At 38.3% G+C, this 20580-nt stretch overlaps 1 protein-coding gene and 1 long non-coding RNA gene across 2 annotated transcripts; one reads left to right on the forward strand and one right to left on the reverse strand.

Moving 5' to 3' along the window:
• Positions 1–862: 862 nt before the first annotated feature.
• Positions 863–8987, reverse strand: tbx2a (T-box transcription factor 2a). Its single transcript, XM_046839739.1, has 7 exons — positions 8216–8987; positions 6985–7252; positions 5399–5545; positions 4615–4691; positions 4348–4514; positions 2498–3081; positions 863–2048 (listed from the first exon to the last, which is right to left on the reverse strand). The coding sequence occupies exons 1-7, from the start codon at positions 8602–8604 to the stop codon at positions 1641–1643; spliced, it is 2040 nt and encodes a 679-aa protein (XP_046695695.1). The 5' UTR covers positions 8605–8987; the 3' UTR covers positions 863–1640.
• Positions 8988–9934: 947 nt separating this feature from the next.
• On the forward strand, positions 9935–10896 carry LOC124379397. Its single transcript, XR_006924417.1, has 2 exons — positions 9935–10359; positions 10544–10896. It is a non-coding gene; the product is annotated as an uncharacterized LOC124379397 (long non-coding RNA).
• Positions 10897–20580: the final 9684 nt, after the last annotated feature.

Raw genomic sequence — 20580 nt, forward strand, 5'->3', positions numbered from 1 at the left:
GCCTCCTCATTCCGGTAATTACACATAACAGAGTGCAACAATAGGCTGTTAATAAAGTGTGTGTGTGTGTGTGTGTGTGTGTGTGTGTGACCCTGATTAAAAAAGCAGAGAAGATGAGAAGAAGCGGCACTTTAATGAGAAAGATGCCCGTTAAGGGCCCTTTTTTATGCGCCGCGCCTGCGCACTGGCGCTTCGGCCGGCTGGGCCGCAGACAGGCACAAAGACGTCGCACTTACTGCTGCTGGAATTTGCGCATGCGCGCGCCTAATCCCGGTAAAAACAATGCAACAATTCTCTCTCTCTCTCTCTCTCTCTCTCTCTCTCGCTCTTTTACACCCCCACACACACCAAGAGCACACACTATGTGTGATCTTGATTAATCCTTTTCCATTTTTAATCATTTGACTGCTCATATCATCACTGATATCAGACCTCACATGAGTGCAACTGATAAAGAACAATATATTTCATCCATCCATCAATATAAAATCAGCAATTTCTCATTAAAAAGGGAACAAAAGTCAAACACATCATTTGATATCATGAAAACCCTCTTCAGAAAGAGTTTGAGATGAGAAGAATCGACAGATGGCGCAGCTGCCTCGGTTTTTCCACCTGATCAGAGACGCGCTGGAGCGTTTCAACATCTACACAATAAAAACAAGAAATTATTAACTATATAGTTTGTTGTTGAAACGATGTTCAAAACTTATAATTCATTTTATTTTTATAATTTATTGTGTGTGTGTGTTTATCCACACTGCCCAAATGTACCCCATTGTTCAATCACGGCCCGCCACGTCATAACACGATATAATATGCTAATTAGCTGCACCTAAGAATAACGATGTGGCCATAAAAGTGTGCAACACCTTCCTCTTTTATTGAAACACAAAAAAATTGCAACAAAACCACTATTTACCCGAGAATGTCCAAAAAAATAGTAGAGGATCTTTTAAAGACTTTCTCCAGCACAGATATATTTAAAAAAAAAAAAAAAACAAGAAGAAGAAGAAAATAAAAACCTGAGATTTCCCTGTTAGTGCATCGCTGTATTAAAAAAAAAAATCGCAACGCAATAAGATGTATGAAATTCAGCCTTGCAAGCAGAAAGCGCGCGCACACACACACACACACACACACACACTCGGGTTCCATACAAACAAGCGCTAAGAGATAATATTCCTATACACTCAGGTAATTGGGGCAAATATAAACGTAACAAATTGCAAACCTGGATAATATTTACACGCTTTTGTACAGTCTTAATAAATTAAAACGCATGTTCTTTAACCCATTCGACTTATTTACATACATATTTTGATCTTCAGAATATTACATATAAATAATTAGAAAAAAAAAGGAACAAGTCCCAGATAGGAGTGGTGATTTGGTGATGTGTTGATGTAGGTTGTATCTTCATCCACTAGGTTCAGGATAAGTTCAGTGTTTAATACACTTAAATCTGGATTTTAAACATTTGCAGTCTCGAGTATCCAAAATACAGCAACCCCCAAAGTTCTCCACATCCCAGACCTTTTGCACGCCATATCTATTTCTTACCCAAATGCAGTTTTGGTGCAAATTCATGCATTTTTTTTTTTTGCATCCAAAACCCATTAGGACGCGCCTTTGTTATGTCATTTTGGAGACTCTCGGCTTGGAGACGCGTCCCTCTGTTTCTTCAGGCCGCTCACCAGCCTCTGGATGCTCTGCAGTTCGTTCACGGCCTCTTTGGCAGGTGTGTGTGGGGATCCGTGGGGCCCTGGTGCGGGACTTCCTTCCCTGCTGCCTGGTTTGGAGGAAGAGCCCGAGTTTGAGTCTGGATGATCCCCAGCAGGGAGTCCGGCGCTCAGCAGGCTGGAGCTCTGCGGGATCTGGTATGGGTTGAAACGCAGTCTGGGCCGCGAGCCGCTCAGTAAAGCGCTGCGGCTGAGACATGACGCCACGCCGCCGGCTGGGAGACTCGAAGCCGCAGCGGCTGCGGCCGCCGCCATGTACGTGTACGGATACGGAATCAGGCTGCCGAAGGGCTGCATGGAGATACCCTAGAATAAAACAAGATGGTCCTCAACATTATTTTTATGCACGTACAATAAAACGTGGCTGATTAGCCTGATTATATACATGTTGTAAAATAGATGTTGCACTGATTATAACGTTTCCCAAAGTGTTCATATGCACTAAATTCTATTCACTGCATTTTCACACACATATCAGTTTATGCACACAGGTTTATATCTTGTTGTATTCAAGAAATCTTCATTTCTTGAATGATTCTGCTCACTGAAGACAGATAACACAATGCCATTCTTCCTGTCTGAACAGGTCTGTTTGTAATGTGTTACAGAAATGCCATTTATATACCACAATATGTGGTATAGCTTCTAAAACAACTCTTCAAATCAGTGCCTCTAAAATATTTTCAGGATAAATATTATTACTTTAATTGATATTAATATATTTGTTCACATGGTAAAAAAAGCTTCTTCTCTACCTGAGATGCGAGCATGTGTTGCGAAAGGTGGAACGGGAAGGATCCGGGTGTTCCAGCTCCCTGAGGTGACAGGCCTCCATTTTCCAGGGCACTTGCCCCTGACATTGATGCCAACAAATGCCCCATGCCCATGGTTGAAAAGGCCCCGGATGCCATGGCAAACTGGCTCGGGTGAAACAGCAATGGGTGCCCTGCTGCACTCAGTGGGTTGAATAGATGCTGACCGTGAAGGCCGGACAGTGCCAGGCTCTGTAGGTGATTGGCAGTGAAGGATGATGGACCCTCTGTTTGGATAAGAAGTGGGGTAAAGTGTTCCTTGCCCTCCTTTCTGGGTGGATCCGACTCTTTTGGGTTGCCTCTCTCGGATTTTTCCTTTTCAGGGTTTCTGATGCTGAAAGCAGACTCGCTTTCTTTACTCGAGTCCACGTAGTCTTCTTTCTTCTCGAGGTCGGGTTTGTCCTTGAATCTTTCCTCGGTGGTCGACTTAAAGGGAGATGCTGTGTGTGTACCAGGACTACTCATTCCTACAGACATTTGATCCTGGTGCTCAAACTCTTGGTCACTCTCAGTGGAGTTTTTCTCATCTGTAATAATATCATGACAAAACCAAGGTTTATTATGAGGATATACATAAACATTCAACCTTCTAACTTTTTTTATTCATCACACACTCCTGATCTGAAATCTCTACCTTAATGTTTCTTATTATTAAATGTAAATAAAATGGTAAAATAATTAAAATACAACCAACTGCTTAGTTTGTGTCTCATGAAGCTATAGTTATATCAAAAAATGTTTCAAAAACTTGTGCTGAAGAATAAAAAATGAATTCTGTTCGACTTCGCTTCGTTTCTTTCACGCAAAAGTTTAGTGACCTCAAGCAAAAATGGTTCAAAACACTTGCAAGACAAATACGACAGTGGGACTTTTTGTAACATCATTTTAAAGGCAGTTCGGTTAAAAGGCGTACCGTGAGCTCTGAGTTTGCTCTTCTAAATGTCCTGACATTTTAACCAGATTATTATGGCCAGGTGTTTTATCCATTTGAGTTCTATTTCTACATGACCATTATCCACATTTGGACCTTGGGATATGTGTTGTATAAAGCTTGTGGTTCTCAGAGCTCTGTGAAGCAGAGCAAGAGATTTCATAATATATTTGTGGACCACAAAACATTATTTTCAACACGATTAAGTTGTTATTAGCATCATGAATTGTGAATGGGTTTAATACAAACTTTAATAATAAAAATAAATCATCCTATAATTAACTTGGATTTGTTTAAGCCATTTAAAAGAAAATGTGAAAATAATAAAAAACAAACTCGGGCATTAATAAAGAATATTAAATCCTAGGATATTAAATCCTAAGGGGGTATGTGAAAGTTTGACAACTAAAAAAAATAAATAATAATAATAATCAAAACAATCAAATGGGGAATTTTTTTTTTTAAAGCAAACGTTAATAATAATAGGTGCAAACAATATTTAAAAAAATGCAAAATACAAATAGAAAAGTAATAAATAAAATGCTCATTTAATTAAGGAGACAATTGATAATACAATAAAAAAAATACAATAAAAAATATATTTATAAAATCAAGTTTAAAAAAACTTTATATACGCATAACAATATAAATATATTTATACTGTAAATATATAACATTAAAATATAACATTATAAATATATTGCCTTTTAGAAAATATAATAACAATAGAAATATAAAAATATAAATATATTTATATTAAAAAATATATAACAATATTAATATATTACCTTTTTTAAATATAAAACAATATAAATATAACAATATAAATATGTTAATATTGTATATTTGCTTGCATACACACCTCGACTGGAGCGGTTGAACTTCAGGGGGCTTGTCGCGGACCCTAAAGGAGAGTGAAGCGGCTCTCTGCTGCTCGGCGGCTCGCAGGATGAAGCGTCAGATTCCGCTTCGTCTCCTTTCACACACGCCTCATCATACACACGCAGAGCTGGCAAACTCAACTGTTTTCTGCATCCCAAAAAAAAATAGATATTTATACATAATCACATCAGTGTGTATTAAAAAAAAAAAACGCTTTATACAAAAAAATAAATGCATGTTTGCAAACCTTTTCTCTCTCCTGCCATTGCCCGTGTCTCGGAATCCTTTGGCGAAAGGATTGTGGTCGATTTTGAGTTGAGTGATCTAGAAGAAATAAAAAAAAATCTCTAAAACGTGTTTGCTGTTACACCAACCACGCACGTGGGAAAAAAACAAAAACAAAAACAATAAACCCTGCATATGGTGTGGACACAAGAAAAAAACAAACAAACGCAGAGGCCATTAAAATACCTCCTAATTTCCTGCTGCATTCATCCTCATTGCCTTTTCTAAGAATCTGATCTAAAATCAACACTGACAAACACTAAAGCTAAAGACTAGTTTTCTGCACACGCTGGTCTGATAAGATACATTCCTGATGCTTTGTTTCTGTCTATTTCCCCAGAATCTGTTTTCACTACAAAGCAACACAATTATCATTTATAAATATAATATGAGGGATTTTATTGGAAATCTTTCAATTCTGCTCACACTCCAGTCTGCATGCAAACATTTGCTGCTTTGGGAACATTAATGATTTTTTGATCAAATCTTTTATACTCATATTCAACAGGCACTACTCATAAAAACCCCCAATGTGATGAATTTTTAAATTGATTGCCCTCATTTACAAAACTCTGGCCTTCTCCTGGTCCTGTTTTAGATCCATGTCACAAATTTCTTTCATTTTTTCAAATGTAGACTATAAATGTTAAACATTTTTGTTTGGGGGGGAAAAAAAAGGAAATGTAAACACCATTGCTATTATGAACAAACAGCTTCCTGTTGGCTGATCTCTAACCGGAACTCACCTTGTCGTTTTGATAGGCAGTGACTGCTATGAAGTCTGTTTCTGGAAACACGTAGGTCCTGAACGTGCTGTAGGGAAGCTTCAGGATGTCGTTGGCTCGAACAATATGGAACCTGGGTTGATATTTGTGCATCGAGTTGAGGATAGTCTGGGGGGAAAAAAACAAAAAAAAAACAATGCTTTGTGTTACACTTTGTGATTGACATCATGTTTTATTATCATTATTATTATTATTATTATTATTATTATTATTATTATTATCATCATTATTATTATTATTGCTATTACTATTATTATTATTATTATTATTATTATTATTATTATTATTATTACTATTATTATTATTATTATTATTATTATTATTATTATTATTGCTATTATTATTATTATTATTATTATTATTATTATTATTATTATTATTATTGACCCATTTAGTGCATTTATAATGGCTAGAATAATCAATAAAATATCTCCATTCATAAAAACCCATTCATCGTGAATTGCCATTCATAAAAAATATAATAAGTAGGAACCATGTTATTATAACAGGGTGTCTCTAGGCACGTGCTGCTTGTTTGTCTCACAAACTGGCTACTAATACATTTTATTTGCATTATAATCTATTGTAATGAGTAAAGAATAACAAAGAGAAATCAGTCATTATTATCAGTAATAATGAGGAAACTCGAAGGAAAAACAGGGGTTCACCCAAAATGCTGCAGACTAAAAAGCCTGGCATGTGGAACGTGGTTTTCCTTCTACCCCGTGGCATTTATTTTTAAAGCAATCACTCGGCAAGCTTTCCTCGCTAAATTGCACTTAAGGGGGCCGGTGACTGAAAACACTTTGGGGATCTAACAGCTTCCTCTCGTGCCTCGGGATAATGAGATCCAAAAAGACGCCAAAGGTCGTCGCAAGAGGCCCACAGACCTTCTAATGAAGGAACCTGAACATGATCGTTACATTACTGCGTTTCTTTCTTTTCTGTTTGTGTTTGTTTTTTTCCCTCTTATTAATCCACAGTTTATTATGCATATGACACATTAATGGCCACTTTATTACAGCATTAAAAAGGATAAACAATGCGTTAAATATGGGATGTGGGATAAACAGGACAGGACGATTAAATGGTTATGAATTGAACAATGATTAAAACTTAAAAAAAAAAAAAAACTCCACGTTTTATAGCAAATATCCTATCAATATTATAGTCTCTTTATATCTGATAATAATAATGACAATAATAATAATAATAATAAATTATAAAGGCGTCGTATTAATAAACAATTTACAGATTTTACGCACAATTGTTTTCTAACGCAATTTTTAATCCTATTATGGATTGATATTTATGTTTTACTCATGCATTCAGTTATTTTAATTGACATTTTTTTTACATGCTCAATAAAGTGTGTGTGTGTGTGTATAAAATGTCATGTGATACATGTGGCCTACATATAAAATGACAACCACATGGATCGCAATCGCAAAACAAACAAAAAGCTCAAATTTATTATTTTCTTCCAAAATACTAAAGCAAAAGTGCTTCTCAAAGCTGAATAAAATCTCAGTGCATGCTTTACTTACGAATCCGTGTTTGTCGGAGATGTTGTTGGTGAGTTTGAGCTTGTGGAAGGTGACCGGTTTGGCCATCCACTGCTCCCCGGTGGCAGGGCTGTCCGGGTGGATGTACATGCGCTTGGGCATCTCCGGGTCCGCTTTCCCCGCCACCATCCAGCGCGAGTTGTGGAATTTATAGCGACAGTCGTCCGCCGCCACGATGTCCATCAGCAGGATGTATTTGGCCTTTTTATCCAGACCGTTTACACGCACTTTATACGGAGGAAACATTCTCCTGCGCAGAGAGTACATACTTTTGAAACGCAGCCAGAATTGGAATAAATGAGCAAAACACACACACACACACACACACACACACACACACGAGCAATGCAATAAAATGCAATAAAATGATCAGATTTAGTTTCTAAATTCTATTTAAAGTGCTGGAGGAAAATATTTTTGGAAGAAAATATACAAAATATTTAGGTACAATCAAACCCTCGGCCGGTTACAGTCTGCAGTGTAGGACTGAACCCAAACACCACACCAAACTACCCCCAGAAACTCAAATCTTTTTATTCATTCTTCAAAAAATTTCAATGTGATCAAAAATTTGACTTAAAAAAACTGAACCTACACAAAAACAGAACTTTTTTCAAATGTCCTCGAAATGACCCCATAAAAGATCTGACTGATACCGTGAGATTTCCAGTGCCCTCAACAACCTCATCTACAATATACATATCATTTAAAAACAATTGTTTGTATTATTAATCATTACACATTACTGACCCATAGCTCTGTTTTAGCTCTTTATTTATTTATTTTTTTATCTGCCAAAGAAACCTTTATCCTACACTGGCCTGCAAAACAAATCCCACATTTCTCCATGTTTCCACAGTGTTTGCTCTCATAGGGAAACATTTTTCCTCCAAACAAAACAAGCTTTTATTCGCCTTTTTTTTAAATATTTTTTTTGCAATAAAATGTGTGCAATGTGCATGTAATTCTTATTACCAAAAATGTAAAAAAATTAATGATCAGTCTTGAAAAAATAATTTTGGAATTGCAAAACAACAATAACCCTTCATACCAAACCCGTATTTTAATTTTTTTAACATTTAAATTGTTGGCGTGTTTCTAAAAAGCAATTTTTTGACCATAATTCTTTCTTTGCATTATTAATCTGGAGTAGAATAAAAATCTATATGAAATTAAATTATTTTAATAATAAGACAAATAAATGAACGCTCACCTCCCCGACTTGGTGATAACCATTTCAGTGCCGATTTTATGAAACTGATCCCACAGCTCCTTGGCCTCGAGGGTCACTTTGGGGTCGTCTTCAACCTCCTCCTCGGGCTCGAGGCTCTTTAGTGCGCGGAGGTGCGCGGCAGCGGCCGCCTGCTGCTGCGGGTGAGAGTGGTGATGATGGTGACCGTGCAGCGCTGCGTGCAGGCCCGCCTCCGCGGCTCCGGACAGAGCGTGCTCAGCCAGCGGCTTGGGGAGCAGCCCGAGGGTCGGGAAGAAGGAGGCGGGCTGCGCCGCAGCAAGGAACGCCGACACGGGGAAGTCGGCGGGCCGGTGCGCGTGGAACGGGTGATAAGCCATAGCGCCGGTCCCCGTGAAAACCGGATCTCTCATCGGTGCATCCACTAAATAAAGGAACGAGGCCGAAGTGTAAGAGACGAGAATCGAGTCGTGTATGTCCGGCTGCCAAAAAACAAAAAGAAGAAAATAAACCGTCTGAATTTGGAGGCGAACAGACGCGCTGACGTTTCCGCAGCAAGAGGAAATGACCGGCTGGTTACTGGTAGTCCTGCAGATGATAATGAAGATAATGATGGTGATGATGATGATGGTCGCTCCAGTGCAGGATTTAATATCATCCGTCAGGAGTGCCACATTGACACCTTCACGGATTTGGAATTCTCCAAATGATTTTCCCTTCTTTTCCCGACACGCACAGCAAAAACAAAACAGCTCCAAGAGAAGAAGAAGAAGAAAAAAAAGAAGCCCAAACTCATCCGGAGCTCAACCTGAGTTGTCGTCTTCAACACTTGTGCGTCTTTGGCGCGTCCCTCCTCCTCTCTGCTCACCCACACTAATGAACCAAAGCGCCTTGATTGCTGATTTTACGCGTTCCGGACCAATCAGGGCGCGCGGTGGGCGTGACCTTGACAGATCGAAGCCAAGTGGAGGAGGAACATGGAGAAAGAGGAGGAGAAGCAGGAGGAGCGATAGAAAGGGGGGTTGAAGGTGTCGGAAGCTTTTGCAGCGAGAAAACATGTCAACAGGATCAAATATTAACCAATGACATAGAGAAGATGTGGAAATCCCACCCCTCCTCCTCCTCCTCCTCCTCCTCCAAAAAAAAAAAAAAAAAAAAAAAAAGAGAGTCTGACTACAGCTGCACTTCTCAAAACACTGAAAGCTCATAATAACGAATGAGAAACAATGAGAAATGTGTGATCTTGCACTTTTTTTAAAATACAGACTCATACGTCATATAGAGCACGTGTATGAATATTCATAAAATATTAAAAAAGATGATTAGATCAATCACGTGCACACTTTTGGATCATCAGTGACTATATATTGAAATATATTATAATAATTTGATGTCAATGGAATACAAGTTGCATTTTTATTAAAAATCAACGATTTATCTTATAATAATAATCTTTTATATTTAACATTACATTATTATAGATTCTATTGATCTGCATATTAATGTAGAAACGCAACTCATTTGCATAGTATGATATAAGACCGTTGTATAGTCGATTTAATCAAATCTAATACAAAACTAATCAAACCCGGAAGAAATTATTCTTTTTTTCATATTTTGCTCTCTGAAAAAGAAGAAGAAGGAGGAGGAGGAGGAGGAGGAAGACGCGCGGCCCCTTTAAGACGCTCCGTCAGCGCGCGCTGATTAAGTGGGACTCCGCTATTTGTTAAAAGGGCGCTTGGCGCCAGTCGGCTGGGGGTCCTACAATAAGAACCTGGCCCGTGTCACTTCATATTTACCCCCTGAGTCCTCAAACGCGCGCGCACCCATGCATCCCTCAGTGCTCACATCCGCAAGCAAACAGCACACAACCGCAGCAGCAGTGCGCAATAATGACAAATATACTGAACAAAAAGTGCACCTTCTGTGCAACTCTAAATACCAGGAGTGCGCCAAAGTCAGATCAGAATGCACCCTTACAGGTCTTGAACAGGTCTTGAACAGGTCTTGAACAGGTCCTGAACAGGTCTTGAACAGACCCTTTCACCAAACTCGTACCAGGTCTATTTTAGTGCGCATGCAGGTGACAGGGGTCCTGCGCACGTTGATAGGTTACTGCTGCATCATAAATGTATGATGTGACTCCTTGCGCACATTCTTTCATGAAGGTATATGACTTTATCCAGTAGGAGAGAGAGAGAGAGAGAGAGAGAGAGAGTGAGAGAGACGGTGATGCAGGTTTCTCTGCTGCTTGTCTGCTCCTCAAAACATTGCGAGATCGGCACTCGGGTTCAATCTTGACCATGCCTTGTGTTTTTTTTTCTTTCTTTCTTTTTCTTTTTTTTTTTGTAGACGCACCAGCTCGTGGATGAAAGAGCAGAAGAAGGATTCCCAATGCGGATCAGTTAGAAGAAAGTGAGTTCTTCACTTCATGGTAAGATGGAGCGTCGCTTCTCAAAAAAAAAAAAAAAAAAAAATGTAATAAAAAAAACAAAACAAAAAAAGACATGGCAGGTGGACTAATTTCTTGGAAGCATCCCGCTGGTTTGCGGACATTCACAACAAATAAAACACGCGACAAATAGAGATGAGAATTTTTTTTTTCCTTCATTGGCTGAATGAAATGATTTACTGGTTAATGCACAGGCATTAAAGCTTGTAAAATTGCTATTTTATAAAAAAATAAAATAAATATTTTGTTGGGGCTTATAAGTACTCCGTTTTCTGTAAGTTGATAAATCAAAACTAAATAAATCTTTTGCATCAATTTTTGAATTTTTTAAAATTTTTTTTACTGAAATCGAATAACTTCTATTATTATATAAATTAAGCTTGTGATCAACATACACTGAAACGCGATCAGTTTTAGGAGCAATGCATCATTATTTATTTGATATTTAAAAAAAAGGAAACACTTTTTTTGTTTTTTTTCTCTTTTAATGCTCACTGCAAAAAAAAAAAAAAACATTAAACCCCACACGAAGGAAGTTATTGATTTGCTGTACGCATGCTCATCAAACTAATTATATAAACAACACGGCGCTCGCGACTGTTTATTTGCACTGGGTTGAGCGCGTGAAGCCCTGTAACTACCGCTGGATGAACACCTACAGTGTTACAGCAAAACACACGCGAAGGCTGGAATTAACACACCTACTACATCGCTTAAGGTGTTTATATGAGGAGCTGGAGGACATAAATGCAGACTGTCTGAGTGTTAATTCAACCCTTTTATACGTGTGAGGTCTTTTCTACTCGAATGCTGGTCCAGTCTCATGTGAGCACCACTGGAGTGCAAGCAAAACTATTTGGGTACATGAACACTGGCATAGAGATCAATAAAAAGCACTTATTAACTTGTTATTATGAAATATATGATCATAAGAGCATGCATTTAAATACAATTTTATTATTTATTTTTTTTTTTTTACAAATAAAACCTGATTTATTCGTTCACTCATTGCTTAATTAATTTTCAGGATGAATCCTATATCATACTAATCCCTGTTAATATGACTATTCATTACACATTTATGATCCAGAAGCTCATGATGGTCATATTTTGAGTTCTTATAAACTCTTCTCTTTCTATTAATTTGAACTCTATTACAAAGATTCAATAAGATGAATTAACCCAGCGTCAAATGATGTTTTTCCAGATGTTAATCGACCATTTTCTCAAATCAGTTTTTGTCAAGGCAGAGAACTTAAATGCTCAGCACACTGAAGCTTTCAATAGTAATGTATATTGCGTAATAAGTAAGTGACGTCATTGAAGGTTTGATCATAATAATCACTGTGTTTACATGGTGCATTTAAAAATATAGATATTATTTTTGATGTGTGATGGAATTGCATTGTTTTTGGTCAAGCCTAAAGCTAAGTCCTCGCCACTTATCCTTTAAAAGAGTCCAACTTGGAAATATGTTTGTCTATATCTTGGTATAGAAACACTGATTCCAAGCAACACGAGCAAATAAACTCCCAGCACTTTATTCAGCCTTGGTATTAAATTGAGTGTTAATGCAGTTTCCAATATCAGGAGGTTAATATTAATGAAGAACATTCGAAGGGTTGATTCACCTGGTACAAGGTTTATATTCGGTTCAAGAGAAAGCTGTAATATGTCAATATGCATGGAATTGAAAGGCAATAGAGAAAATGGCTTTATTTTGACAGCTTTGAAGCGTTGTGCAAATACACAAAACACTCCAAATCCATTTGATTTTGTATGCATGGCAAAACTTTGTGAAAGGTACGAGTCTCATTAACAAGAGAACATAAACCACATGCCATTAGCACAGGTTTAACACCAAGTGTATGGTTTTGTGGATCGTGCAAACAAATGGGAGACAAATCTGTTGAAGAAGGATTGAATATTTAGCTCTATAGTATAGAAGTGTAATTTCGTTTCAGTTGAAAGAGCTATGATCAATGGCTCGTGGCCTAAAAACCCACACAGGCACTACAGCAACAGGTTTCAGTTCTGACAAATTCAATTTCTATACAATTTCTATAAACACTCAAAGTCATATGAATACTTCGCTCCAACTGCAACATACACAAACAAATCCCTTGTTGAATTTCTTAGTTTTAACCCAATGTGCTATAATAAAATCACAGTGTTGTACTGCATTGTTTGAGTTATATCCATATAGTTTAGGTTGATTTCTGAATAGACGTAAGTTTTAGATCAACACTAAAAGATTGTTTGTCAGCAGGAAATGTTGATGCAGAATAGAAAGAAAAAAAACGATGACAAAAAAAAATCTGACAAATATTTAAAAGAGGGTGATTAGTGATTTATTGCTTAATATTTATACATTTATAAGAACGAATAGTCAAGGTGCCCATTGTGCTAGTGAGGATACTGACCTTTAAAATAAATGATAAAACATTATATATGTTTAAATAAGAACAGAAAGTAATAAAGCAATTGAATGCCTAAATACTTATATTTCATTTTCAGTTTCAAATTTTAAACTATAATATTGCTGAAGAAATATTAGCATCATTTATTAATTTAATTATAAAAAAGCTTCATTCATTCTGTGTGGAATTTCATACTTATACAATAACAATAATATATGCAATAATAACAATAATAATATTCAATACAAATAAATTCAGACAAATTCAAAGTAAAGTTAATGGGAAAAAATACATATAAAAAAATAGCGACTTTTGAGTACAATATTAAAGTAAGAAAGAGCAGAATAAACTTATGCATAGACTTTATGAAGACCTGAAGAGGCATTATACAATTATTAATAGACGTTATGAATGGTCGTTATGAATGGTTATGAAAACAAATGTCCACTTGAAGGTTTTGCAAAACCACGAAGATGATGAACGTAAAATTAAAAAAAATTTAACTGGAAATAGACAAAACAAATTGTCGAAAAATATTGTTTTAGATTTTTTTTTTTTAATCTAATTTTTTACTGCCATTTAAACCGTGTAATTGTAGTAATCTGCATTAGCAATTCATCCAATATAAATACAATCAAAATTGTTTTGTTTCTGTAATTTTTTTATTTAACACTTTCATTTAGATACCTGATAATGATATAATTTTTTTTAAGTTTTGGTGAAATTCTTGATGGTTCTGTGGACTGGGAAAAGGCAGGAGAGTTGAACAGCATGAAATCTTCACTACAACCCAAAACGCACCGGATGTTTTTTGGAGGTTGAAACCCAAACATAAAAGAACGATATCGTGCTTTTTTTTTGTCTGGGTCTCGAGTCTGTAATACACGAGTGTGAGTTCATCAATACACACGCGTGTGTGTGTCCGTGTCTGAATGCATGTTTCTAATAAAAGCTAGCCGAACCGCTGGAAGGCCCACTTTGTTCCGTTTTGTTCCGACAACAAAAGAGCGACTTTTGGAGATTGTTTTGTCTAATGGTTGAGTTCTGTTTCAAAACAAAAATCTTTATTAAAAAAATAAATAAATACAAACTTGTCCTCGTCTAGTCTATTTTAAAAAAAATTGTCTAGTCTGTTTAAAAAAATAGATGACGTCATTTTTAGGGCTATTATTAAGATCAAGTCATTTCAATCATTTCAGATTCACAAATATAGTACAAAAGATTTATTTATATTTGTTTTAATCCCTTTTTTTCAGTATAGAAAACATGTTTGTTCCAATGCAAATGTATTTTTGTGAGAAATATAAGGTCATTAGAAAAGGACAATCACTTTAAATCAATTTCATAATCTGCTGAACCATAAAACATAAAAAAAAGATTGCATTTCGTATAAAACACTAAACAGTCATAATCAGTGTTAAACTCCCACACTACATGCATGTGGCCTAAAATGTTTGAGATGCCTTCAAAAGGTCATCCATCCATCCATCCCGCCTCACCGAGTCGATTCACCACTGATCAAAGGCAGCCGGAGCCGTTGGGGGGGTTCAGCTTTGCTTGTATTAACTTCACAGGTCAATCTCTCTGCACATCAACATTGCATTTTTCAGAGGAATGTTCAAGATCTTATGGATCTTTGGTTGTATGTGTGTGTGCGTGTGTGTAGGAGGTGGGGGTCGGGGGTGGGGCATCATTAGCAGTAGCAGTACTTAATGCAAGCACAGGTATTTTCAGTAAGTAAACTCAGGAGTGTCAACATATCTATTTAATGATCTGGGTCAAACTTTTGATTCCAACACACATTCAGTCGTCATAGAAATGCGCCCGATAAAAGAAAACGGCGACTAATGAAGTTATGAACGTCTGTTTTTTTCCGGATGCTCAAACAAAGTGAGAAGAAGGAGGGGGAAGAGGGAGAGATGGGGTTGCAGCCGTATGACAGTGCAGGCCCGGGTGAGGAAGTGAGCTCAGCGCTCCCACACAAGACGAATGGCTCCCCAGTTAACAGGGGTAATAACTTGTAATCAAAGCCATAAGACGAGCCAAATTTTTTGGCTAGGGTGGAGGAGTAGGGCGAGTATTACTTTCTCTTCTCTTCTCTAGTTTCACTGAATCAGAATGGTCTTCCAATTGCAAATGCACAAGAATTCACTCAAGCTAACTTGTACAAAACCCGTTTACGGTTGAAGCAAGCAGAGTGGGTGTAGCCTTATCTACCACTTCATTCATGCAAAAGCTCCGAAATGCTGAGATCCAGTAAACCAAACAAAATGAATGCAGCATGTTTATCCTCCTGATTCAGCTGCAACGCATACCTCCTCCCCTGCAATCCTTCATAAAATGTACACTGTGGATTTGAGAGGAAGGCGCAAAAGAGAGTGAGAAGGGGTTCTGCTTTTCCTCAGTCACCACAGTCGAAGGACGAGACGAGTCTTCTGACTCCCCCCTTCAACGGGCCAAAAAAACTGCCCGTCCACATCAGAGGGCAGGAAGGAGATCATCAATCTCAGTTTGGCGACGCCACTTTCACCTCTCCACTCGCACTCCACACCTGGGACACATTTGACATCATGTTAGGTCACGCCATCCTCTGGTGGAGTCAACGGCAGGTCGGAACAGTAAAGCATCAAGCCCATCATGGAGCTCTCCTCAGTGATAAACAAGAAAGGGGGCTTAGGTTGCAGGAGTAGCCAGGGTACTAAGATGTGCATTTAATTTGTAATATGAAAGAACTGGTTAAAAGGGAAACAAGGTGAGTGCAAGCGTCTGGGGGAAACAAAACCTTTTGAACCGACTTTCATCCATGGATGAAATGGAGAAATTGGTTATCAGAGTGTTTATAAAATAATTGCTAAATACCTCGTTTTGCTAGTATTTCTGAAAAGTGCAAACCTTATTATATATACACACACACTCTTTCTGAACATCCACAGGCAGCGAAGGGTTTTATCACGGCTTAATCTGTAATGATATCACTTTCTCAGCCAAAGCTTGGGCCCCTGTACCACTCCGAGCCTCCACTCCCATAGGAATGCAAGTGTGGCTCATTACACTAAAGGCCTTAAGCTGATGAAAACCATTAAAGACCTGAAAGCCTTTCTTGTTCGGCTTAATGTGTCTGCATCCCAACACTTCTCGGACAGTGAAGGTACACATAGAGAAAAAACAAAAATGTCTTTAAATTCCCCTGATTTCTTTCGCTTTCCCTCGATTCCTCAGGTGGGCCTGATAGGACCAAGCTGTTGTACCTTACCGGGGTCTTTTTTTTTTGCTATGAGCCACTGAACCTCAGGTACATAAAGCTTCAGCTTTCCATTTAATCAACGCTGAATGGTTCAGCCAGTCCCAAAAATCGAACTTGAAAAAACCCATAGGACCGTCTAGCCTGACTCTAATCTTGATCCTTTGCTGAGATATGAGGGCAAGCGAAGCTAGTCTCTGATCAGGCATCTCGTATCTCCCACAATCCTCTCTCCGTTTTTCAGGGAAATGTCCCCCCAGATTAAGAACACATTGCCCCAAATAAAAGACTTGCGGTGACAGAGATACATGCACTGAGGCATTAGCCTACAAAACCGAGATGGGGATCAAAGGGGAAAAAAGGCGCTCGTAATCAGGGGGGCTGCGTGCCAACATTGAACACGCATGACTGGAAACGACCCCCTGCTCCTGTCCCCCCGCTCCTGATTAAGGCATCTCTATCACAAGATACCCGTCAGGACCCTATCCCAACCCCGATCTTCTCTCCTTCTCTGATTGATGCCACTTAAAGTTTAATGCAGCTGTCTCCTGGTAAAGATCTCATGTCAAAAAGTTCTTTGGATGAATCAGCTCCAGGAAGGAGGTAGAAGAGACATTTTCATCTTCATCCACCCCAGTCAGGGCTCATTAGAGGAAGCCAGTCTGCAAGACATCCTTACCTCTTTGTAGCATGTCATGTAGTAGATGCGATCGTGTTACATTGAATAGAGATGCAAAATGCCATCTGGCGAAATCAATATTTGTCCAGAGACAGCATGAAAGAGTGGGCTTGCTCGAGTACATTAAATCATTGCAGCTATGCTGTTGATTAGAAGTATATTTTTTAAAGAGAATGAAAACGACACAGGAAGAGTACCAGTAGAGGGGGTGGTTTGGCAGCAACTCTTAATAAGCTCGAAATTGTTCCATTGTTCAAACCATCCAGTTCTTAAAACATCAGACATATGAAAGCCAGTTCCTCTGCTCCGTCTTTTCGAGCTGAGCTTTCCCATCGCAACTCACGGATACTGAAAAATCCAAGCTTGTCTCGTCTCGCTGATCACTGTGCAGAGGGTTAATAATAGGTCTGGTGGCATGGAGCATTATCATTAAACATGCTCTCAGACGATGCAGGTGGAGTGGCGCAAATCCAGCGCCACTTTCAATTAAGCTTTAATGAAAACCCTACTGCTGCTCTGCTGTTTCCTGCGGCATGTGAGCGCGACCCTGCCAAGTTCAGAGTTAACCTAGCGACCCTGAATGATATCTCCTTTCCGCATCAGCCATTGACTCAACCGAGATCCAAATCTTTTGGGCTTTCAAAGTTCACATGCAAACACTGCAAACAGGGAGCAGAACACGATTCGTTTGAGTGATTAGGCATGGTTTAACGACACCACCGAATGTACACTCTTATGGAACGCATTATACAGGAACAAGCGCAAAAGAAAACAGTGACATTCGGATTATTATTCGCTCATGTGACATTTACGTATCTCACGTGTCCTAAGCGGGACTTTCTGGTCTAGTTAGTTAGTAAAATTGGTTTCAAACACAAAGAAAGACACCAGGCAGTGATCTGGACTACAAATCCAAATTCAAATTTCAGATTTTAGAGTAAACACAACCTGTAACTGGTACAGAAATAACTGCAATATGTCATTTATTCTGCAGGATTTGTTAAATCTGTATCCTTTTGAATAAATGTTTAATCTCAGCCACGTGGCTTGTCGGTTTGACATGCACAGCTCCTTATGCAGTGCCTGGCAAAAGTTTGGAAACATCTAGTCTTTTATGGTTTGGAGAGACACATGCGTGTTCCTTTGGTTTCTAAACAATAAATTAGTTAAAAGGCAAAAACACAAGGAGTTGGAGAATAAATGGAGAGAAGAGAAGGAGAAAAGATGTGATCAGACTAAAAGTGGTTTGGGGTTGTTTGGAAACAGGGAATTCTGGAGACTTATAAAGGAATCTTAAATCTACATAACCACCATTTCCATACTTCAACAAAAAGTATTTCAGCTGAATGCTTGGAAAAACGAACTCTCCAAATACCAAGGGTGTGTAAAGCTGTTATTCATGCTAAGTAAGGATTTTCTTTAATAAAAATTTAGTTTAGCATCTGCACATTAATATATTTGTTTGGTCAAAGTAAATCTCCATCCCAAAATCACATGTTGCATATATACGTATATACAAAAGGAACGTGTGTATCTTGAAAACAATAAAAGACTTGGTGTTTCCAAAGTTCTAATCATGAAATCTCATTAATAAGGAGTTAAGAATTAATGAAGAACTCTGATATAACAGTTTTGAGTCTTAAGAAATCAACAGTGCTCCAATTTTACAGTTTTTTTTCTTAATTCCCACTCTCCAGTGTTCTGTATTGTTGAAAGATTTATGATTAAACTCTTGATGTCACCCAAATGAGGATGGGTTCCCCTTTTGAGTCTGGTTCCTCTCAAGGTTTCTTCCTCATAACATCTAAGGTAGTTTTTCCTTGCCACAGTCGCCATGGCTGCTCATCAGGGATAAATACACACCATTCACCTTAACTGTTGATTTCTGTAAAGCTGCTTTGAGACAATGTCTGTTGTGAAAAGCGCTATACAAATAAACTTGACTTGACTTGACTTGACTTAATTGAAAAGACTGAATTTAAAAACCATACATAAATGTTAAAAAGGTACGAATCTTTAAGTGTAAACATTATCGGAGCAATATGCTGAATACAGTGTCATTTTAGATGTGATCCCACCATCACTGCACCCAAATTAGTGACCAATCTTGCAATGCCATTTGACATCAGAAAGCTAAATAAAATGAACATGGACAGAGGCTAGTGAGTTTGCGTTTGTTGGCTGCTACATAAAAAAAAATCACTAAATGTAGAACCGAGGCCTCAAAAAGAAAACAAAACAATTCCACCAGTTCCATATGGGTGGAACATCATGTTAAGACAAATCTGTCTTTACAAAATGCATGCAAATAATCCAAAGAATAGCTTGCAAATGATTTCAGGTTTAGTGGTGTAGGAGGTTTCATGGTGAAAAGCCCCATAGTTGTAAATCTACTATTGAATTCTCAGAACATTTTGTGCTTTTATCATATTCTATAGTGTACCAAAAGCAAGAAAAACCTCCAGTGGGAAACTACATTGAGTTTACTGTGAGAGAAATCTGAGCCCTCCTGCTCTTATGTTCTCTCTAGTAGAACGGAATTTGTCTTGGATTAACACCAATAAGTGAAACTCAATTGGCATCATTGTAGTAGGCCTTGGGAAATCTGATTACAAAAGGAGTACGCTCAGGTTTAGGGAGAGATCTGTGCTAATATCTTATTTGCTGTGCTTGACTCCAGGAAAAGTGTTTTTTCAGAAGTTTTCTACACAGATTTTCTGGTAAAATGTTATACAGACCAACAAAAATGCCTTCTAGACACTTTGGAATGTGACTTCTTCTCATTTTAAAAAGCAACTAAATGAAACTCAAACAGCATGTGACACTAACAGCCTTTTGCACTGTATTTGTTGACCAGATAGACCCTGGTTAGACCAGAGGTACAGCCATTTTCGGAAAAGAATGTGGGGCCTCCTGCTCCTCCTGAGATGACCTCATATGGACAGCTATCCTCTGAGAATCCTGTGTACAGAGCGAGCATCAAACCATCTGCTGCCACTCGGCTGTCCACACGAGATGAATTTAGGGATGAAACATAAGGCGTGCTTATAATAATAATAATAACACCACAAGTGTACGCAGGGAGTTGCGTTCAGAGTAACGCGCAGGTGTTCACGTCAAGCCTTCCGGAAAAAAGACGAGAGCAAAGAGAAAAGAGTTACGTTTCTTTTAAATGGAAATGAAGCATATTATTAGTGCCATTGTCCCCAAACGAAGTCCATATTCTTTTTCTATTCACCTTGCTCCTCGGCATATCGTCCTTCCGCCCGTCCTCGTGGGCTGCGCCCTGTCCATGTCTGTGACCTCAACCCTAATGCGATCAGTAATGAATTTTGTGTTAGATTAGGTCCGTAGAAATGGAGGCACAAGCGCAGCGTACAAGTGTCTGCGAGTCTATGCTGTAATTGAATGACGGACCGAGTAGAGACAGAATTTTCAATTAGTGGGAAGGCGAGCGAGGCAGCGTGGGTCCCCGCTGCTCAGCCTGCAAATGAATAGGGCCAAATCGAATCATGGCCTAATAGACGCAGTGCATGAGAGAAAGGGGGGGGTGCAGTCGATGCTAAATGCATTACAGCCTTGTGACCTTCTATTTCT

The sequence above is a fragment of the Silurus meridionalis genome, chromosome 25, assembly GCF_014805685.1.
Source record: "Silurus meridionalis isolate SWU-2019-XX chromosome 25, ASM1480568v1, whole genome shotgun sequence".
Classification (NCBI taxonomy): Eukaryota; Metazoa; Chordata; class Actinopteri; order Siluriformes; family Siluridae; genus Silurus; species Silurus meridionalis.

What these genes read in the sequence shown, in the direction of transcription:
- tbx2a (XM_046839739.1), bottom strand. Translation starts at nt 8,604, where the DNA reads ATGAGAGATCCGGTTTTCACGGGGACCGGCGCTATGGCTTATCACCCG. An exon ending in TCTCCGACAAACACGGATTC is followed by an intron (nt 5,546 to 6,984) that starts GTAAGTAAAGCA and finishes TTTTCCCCCCAG; the next exon opens with ACTATCCTCAACTCGATGCA. An exon ending in GTTCAACCGCTCCAGTCGAG is followed by an intron (nt 3,082 to 4,347) that starts GTGTGTATGCAA and finishes ATATTATTACAG; the next exon opens with ATGAGAAAAACTCCACTGAG.